The sequence below is a fragment of the Spea bombifrons genome, chromosome 5, assembly GCF_027358695.1.
Source record: "Spea bombifrons isolate aSpeBom1 chromosome 5, aSpeBom1.2.pri, whole genome shotgun sequence".
In the NCBI taxonomy this organism is placed as follows: domain Eukaryota; kingdom Metazoa; phylum Chordata; class Amphibia; order Anura; family Pelobatidae; genus Spea; species Spea bombifrons.
In genome coordinates this window covers 76,863,377-76,870,352 of record NC_071091.1, presented here as the reverse complement: position 1 = coordinate 76,870,352, position 6,976 = coordinate 76,863,377, and the positions used below count along the sequence as shown (strand labels likewise).

At 40.9% G+C, this 6,976-nt stretch overlaps 1 protein-coding gene across 1 annotated transcript in view; it reads right to left on the bottom strand.

Annotated features, from left to right (window-relative positions):
• Nucleotides 1–3,876: 3,876 nt before the first annotated feature.
• LOC128497707 (laminin subunit alpha-1-like) overlaps nt 3,877–6,976 on the bottom strand; it is a 52,782-nt gene continuing 49,682 nt past the window's right edge. Inside the window, 2 exon segments of the mRNA XM_053467868.1 lie at nt 3,877–4,037; nt 5,017–5,239. Of these exon segments, the coding sequence (XP_053323843.1) occupies nt 3,877–4,037; nt 5,017–5,239 (384 nt within the window).

Here is a 6,976-nt window from a genome sequence, read left to right as displayed (position 1 = left end):
AACCCTTTTATTCCCTTTTCTCCCCGATCATAACCCCCTCTCTCTGGAGCCAACTGTTGACATAAGAATTAACTTGATTGATCTTTAGTTTTTTTTCACTGCCAGTGATGAATGAACTCATTGCATGTGTTAGGTATTGTGTATAATCAATGTATACAACAAAGTTAATGTTATGAAATAATATGTTAGCTATTAACAATAAACTCTGACTTTCTACGGAAACAAGGAAGGGTAGGAGTTGGTGCATTTTTATAACTTACTGTTGTCACATAATGTTTGTCTTCTGTGTTAAAATAAATTTCCAATATATGAGTTTCCATGTGGGTTATGTACTAACAATAACATTCTGCCATGTTGGTACGCGTCGCTGTGGTTTTATTGCTTCTAAGTTCTATGAAGTACCAGTACCCAGGAAACATTCTGAGCCCATAAGGGAAACAACAGTAGAGAAAATGGATTTGGATCAACAACATGAAACAAAACATGCAACAAACATTTATTTAGCCTGTGGCTTCAACGTTATCAAGTTAGTACCAAGGAAAAGTCATTTAGAAAACAGTAGTACATACTTCTGGTAAGGTTAAGTGTCCTGAAGCTACCATGTATAGTCCACGTCCATGTATAGACCACGCAGACATTCTGTTACTGAATTCCCTTTTATTAAGGCTCACATCAGACGTGTAACACAGTTGCTGCCTTAAGGACTAAAGGATTTTTTGCACTTTAGCTACCTGGTTTTCAAACATAATCCTCTCTCATTTAATTTAACTACACAAGTAGTATATCATTTGATCAGAGAAGGCTTTCAATTGTTTGGGAGTCTCATTTGGGTGAAAATGCAGTGCAGTCTCATTGATTTAGTTATTTGGTAAGCAATATAGCCATGAAAAATTAGATAGGACTTGTCAAACTTGGGGTAAGCAATATATGGCCGTATAGCCATGTAAAATGTACAGATATCCACACAAGATGGGGTTCCATTTTATTTTATGTAAGACATAGACTGGGCTGTTCCTCTAATATTCACTAATCCTCTAATGTACTCTAATGTCTCTGTATACTAACTAAATCGATGCATCTGTTGTGACAATTTCAGTTACACAGGTTGTAAATGTGTTTGTGAGGGCTAAGGACTAAGCTCTGTACCCCTGCCAAGCCATCATCTGGTGGTCTAGATGGCAGATGGCTATTACTCTTGTTATTATATATTCTGGCATGCATGTTGTTTTACATTCATGCTTCTGCTTCAGCCACAGAAGTTATGACCACCTGGTCACCACAGCCCAAGAGCCACCTTGTGGTGCTCAGCTTCGGAGCATTGCAAGGTGGTCATATTGATTTTACAGCTCCCTGGGCTGGTCAAAGGAGATCAGAGGATCTTCTCAACTGCTCCTCAGCACCCTTAGCATAAGAGAATTATTATGTAAATATAAATCAAATCAATATTCGGTGTAACCTCCCCTGCCTTCAAAACATCATCAATTCTTCCAAAAATCTTGAAGAACTAACCCCTCTTCAGGCACAGACTTCGGCAGATTCAGGCAGCCTCCGTTGCTTCTCTCTCTACATATGTAATCCAAAACAGACTTGTTGATGTCGCAATGAGGGCTCTTGGGGGGGCATGCCATCACTTCCAGGACTCCTTTCTTCTTCTTTACACTGAAGATAGTCATTCAGCATATGTCTTGGCTGTATGTTTGGGGTCATTGTTATGCTGCACAATGAATTTGGGGCCTCCCTGATGGTATTGCATGGTTGATTCATGTCTGCCTGCACTTTTCAGCATTGAGGAGACCATTAATTCTGACCAAATCACCAATTTCACTTCAGAAGTGCAGCCACAAAGCTGCAAGGAACTTCCACCATGCGTCGCTGTAGCCTACAAACACGCATACTTGTACCTCTCTCCAGCCCTTTGGTGAACAAACTGCCTCCTGCTACAGTTTTTCAGTCGCTTGGCGGCACTACTGAACATCTTCCCATTACAAAGGGAAGAAAGCATGTGTCTTTCAGCTGTAGCTCTACAAAAACCGACATATAATTCTCCATGACTACATCCGGGTTGGGACAAACACATACCAACCTTGCAAAGTCTGACCCTGATTTTTGTTGCTAATTTTCAAAATTAAACATACTGGAAATTGCCTTTATTTTAAAATGAAAGGAAAATCACCAATCGGAGGGTACTAAATTGATATATCCATGCTACCGTAAACACCAGTGTCGCCGGCCACAGGTTCTGTATCATTCAGATTACCTGAAAATTGCAACAATGCACAGTATGCACTTACAACCAAAGGTTTTATTGCTGTATAACGCCATTAAAATTGGCTCAAGGCAGTAAGAGCAAAATGCTAGTAAAATTGCATGACACTGGTTATAAATCAATTATACAGTGTGTGTATATATATATATATATATATATATATATATATATATATATATATATATATATATATATATATATATAGGGGGCATGTGTGTATAAAGTGCTCCTGTAAAAAGGGCTCATGTGTCAGTATATAGTTGTAGCATTCCTCTGTATAAGGGCACATGTGCCTGTATATAGAATTATAGGAGGTATGGAGCAGAGGTAATGATCGGATATAAGGCAGCGTAGTTACTATGTGGGAGAGGTAGGCATCATTCCGATACAGAGGAGCGGGTGTTTGAATAAGGAGAGGGGTAAGGTTCCAGTACGGGGCAGGAGAGAGATAAGGATTGGTGGATTGGTAAGGGTTGCAGAGCTCAGGTATGGGGCAGAAGAGGGGGTAGTAAAGCCCCGATACAAGGCAGGGGGTGGTAATGCTCCAGTACAGTGATGGGGAAGTCTGATGCGGGGCAATGCTCTTATTCTGTGGGCTGAGGTATAGCACAGCTCGCTGTTTCTATATAGCACAGTCAGTATAATGCCCCCACACAATGGCTGGGCTAAGGCCGCTTCTCACTGGCTGTGACCCATGATATAATCTGAAAATTAGTAAATTAAACTAAAAAATAACATTGTCCAATGGGACACCATTGTTGCAGTTCTCAAAAATATGTATTAAGAATATCTATTAATATGGAATCTGCAATACTTTTTAGTGTTATAGCTGCAAAACTTGGATATTAAGTATTTATGTTTTGGAATTCATTGTAAATCGGATGCACAGTCTAAGTTAGTTATGAATAAATAGCAGATACAGCTTTGTTGTTTATGCAGAGAGGGTAATAAAAATCAAAGCTATCAGTCATTATTTTTAAAGAAGTCATGCGTATTTTATTGTAAATCATTTTGAGAAATGTTTGCATTTTAACAGCTCTTAAAACAATTAGCACTGAGCAAAAACAAAATACTGTCAGATTCTCAGCAGCAAACGTATAAAGACAAAAATATTTCAATTTACTGCTATCCTACTGGAGGTATTTGTTGTATTTTTCCTCAAAAAAAATTAAATTGCTAAAACTTTAAGAAAAAGTTCCTGAGTTGGAAATATGAATTAAAAAGTTTTGGAGCACCATTGAGAAAATGGGGTAACAGTTAATAAAAAAGATATATTTTCACATTAGATCAAAACTGCCACCCAAGGTCCTATGGCAAGGAGACAGGCCCCAAATGCTTTACCGTGTTCTTAGAAGACCTGGGAAATTCAGGGGTTTTGTGTACTGAATAACAGATTAAATAGGCTCTGTGTCCCTGTATCACCCAATACGTGTTTATATTTCAGATGGTGTCGTTGGCAGCACTTTGTGAGCTAATATTACTTCATGCTGTTACTTAAAGAGCTGGTTCCAAACCTACTTTGAGAATAACAGCATGTAAGTATAGACCTCCTCTACTTGATAACATCTTGTTCGATGAATGTATATGTAGGAGATATGTCTCTGTCCTGTTTATTGTTCTGTTCCAGGACAGGAATGAGGAAAGACTCCGCGCATTTCAAAGGCTTTGCTGAAATCACTGGCTTCGGTCTGCGTGCCCTTCACCAGTTTCATGTTGCGTATGCATCCGTGGAATGAGGTCTGGCTGGTCAAGCAGTTTTGCTTCACATCAGCTACATACGAGGGGAAAAAAACAAAGAAAAAGAGTGTCAATGTTTGTTTTCATTCCATTCTGTGCACCTTTGGGGACAGTTGTGGGGAAGCTGACATAGTTGTCAAAGGTGTTCCTTTGACAACTATGTCAGCTTTTGTGTACATATATTTCACTGTATATTATCTGTAACAAAAAAAACTGATAAATCAGGAGGGCCATGCTCACAATTAATTTTTATAATTTTGTATTTATTTATATATTATATATAATATGTTTTCCAATTTATCAAACAAATCATAAATTAAAAGTAGGTCCTTTCGAATATGGCTTTGGCTGTGATATGGATATTCATCAATGTATCAATGTAATAGCAGATTTAATAGCTTTCTGTAAGCAGTAAAAGGGATAGAACACGGAGCCGGATACAGTGAAGCACAGCATTCACTTTAACAAAGTGCCGGCACACAGAATTTCATGGTGAATGTTTTCCCTTAATAACTTGATATAACTTTAAAATGTGCACTGGAAGAGTTAAAACAAATGGAGCTTGCAATTATTACATTAACCTGTGATCCTGGAAGTTGTTTATACATCTTACTTACATTCCTACTATTAGTGACTCAAACTTCCTTCCCCATGGCTTTATGTTTTCACAGCGCCTCGCCTTATTTAATTAAGTAGACACAACACTGGTGTGTCGTACGCCTGTATATGTAAATATATGTATAAGGATGTTGGCTTTGATAACAAAGTAATAAATAAAATACATTCTAGTTGTGTCGGCTGTGGCAAAAGCGGGCTTTAAGTAATGATATACAAATACGAAAGTTTAAAGGTGTAAAAACTGAGGTCTCAATTGACCTTACCGAGAAGGTGTTAGATAAGTCTAAGATAAGCTATCCTAAATCTAAGACAAGACCACAGACACATTAGTCAATGAGTCAGGGGATACTCTAACCAGAAATAATTCTTTGAAGTTTACATTAAATTGCTCTTACCCGGATAGCCTCCAACATAAATCGGATTGTTAGTGTCTGCAGAGGTTGACTGGACATGTGGGCTCTCTGCATTCACAACATTTCCATCCACCGTAAGGACAATGCGATGTTTAATTTTACTGGCCTGAAGCTTATGCCACTTGCCATCACATAAAGAGCTGGGGCTCTCTGGCTTGTAGACTGCTGTTATTCTGCCGGCACCATTATTAACATGGAACAAAACCTGTCAAAATAGAACGCAATGATTAAATCAGTTCTGGTCATATAGTTAATATTATCATTTCAAGATCATCCTTTTGATGGTACAGACCACTCTTCTCCTGATGCCTTGATGGTCTGCACTCTAGCAGAGACAAGAGGCACTGGGTCATCATAACCAGGCTCCCTTGGTCTCTGTGTAGACCTCCACTGAAGGAGGAGAAAAGAGATACTTGCCACTGAATTCACAGATCCTCCTACTCCACAATATAAATTATGTACATGAGTCTTTGGATCCCATTATAATGTCTCTGGTTTCGCTTTTGTGACACTACTCATCTGTTGCAGTTGTGTGTGCTCATGAAGTAGACAACAGGGCAGTGTGCTTAATCAGCCCATTAGAATACGTCATCACATACTTGTTGTTGTCCACTATTCATTCAACATAGGGCTAAACGTTATGTGTATGCAGATATACCATGGGTCTCTTGTGGAACTGAGATACCGTGTCAAGACAAGGTGTGAGTCTCTGGCTGGAATTAGGACAATATGGTATAAAGCCCAACGGACTGTCACCATCAAAATGTTTACATAACCTGACAGGAAGAGCATTGTCCCCAAGACTCCTGGCTTTGTTATTGTTATTTTTAGGTGACAATATTTAGCAACATTTCCAACCCCAACATCCATGACTCTGGCAAAGAGCAGTGGCTGTAGGTGGTTTCAATAGGGCTGAAACAACTAATCGATAAAATCAATAATAATCGATTATGAAAATCGTTGGCAACGAATTTCATCATCGATTAATCAAATCGATTTTTATCTCCTTATAATAATCCGATCTCAAACAGAGATCGGATTATAACACCGGAATCCAGATCCCCCGCAACGCTGCAGGAGACCTGGATTCCCCTCACTGTCGGCCGGTCTCTCACTTCCGTCTCTCTCCCCCCTCCCATACACCCCTCTGACTCCTCCCCCTCCCATACGTCACTCTGCCTCTCTCCCAGCTCCGTTACTGACAGTAACGGAGGCTGTCTGTGCGATGCAGACCCCCACCAGCTGACAGAGAGGATGATTCTCTGTCAGCCTGTGAGTGTCTGCATCGCACAGACAGCCTCCGTTACTGCACTTCACTTACACTGTGGCTTCTATGAAGCTGCAGTGAAAGTCCTTGTCTAGTGAAGATCCGTTGCTGACAGGAGGCAGAGTGGAGTATGGGAGGGGGAGGAGGCAGAATGGAGTATGGGAGGGAGAGGAGGCAGAGTGGAGTATGGGAGGGGGAGGAGGCAGAGTGGAGTATAGGAGGGGGAGGAGCCAGAGTGGAGTATGGGAGGGGGAGGGGCCAGAGTGGTGTATGGGAGGGGGGAGGAGGCAGAGTGAAGTATGGGAGGGGGGAGGAGGCAAAGTGGTGTATGGGAGGGGGAGGAGGCAAAGTGATGTATGGGAGGGGGAGGAGGCAGAGTGGTGTATGGGAGGGGGAGGAGCCAGAGTGGTGTACAGGAGGGGGAAGAGCCAGAGTGGTGTATGGGAGGGAGAGGAGCCAGAGTGGTGTATGGGAGGGAGAGGAGCCAGAGTGGTGTATGGGAGGGGGAGGAGCCAAAGTTGTGTATGGGTGAGTTATAGTGGTGTATGGGGGGTATTATGAATTTCAGGGCATATAGGGGATATAAGGCATATCGATATTAGCATATCAGGGGGTCATAAAACATCTGGTAAAAGGTATATCGGGGGCTCAGTTGCATATCACTGGCATATAAGG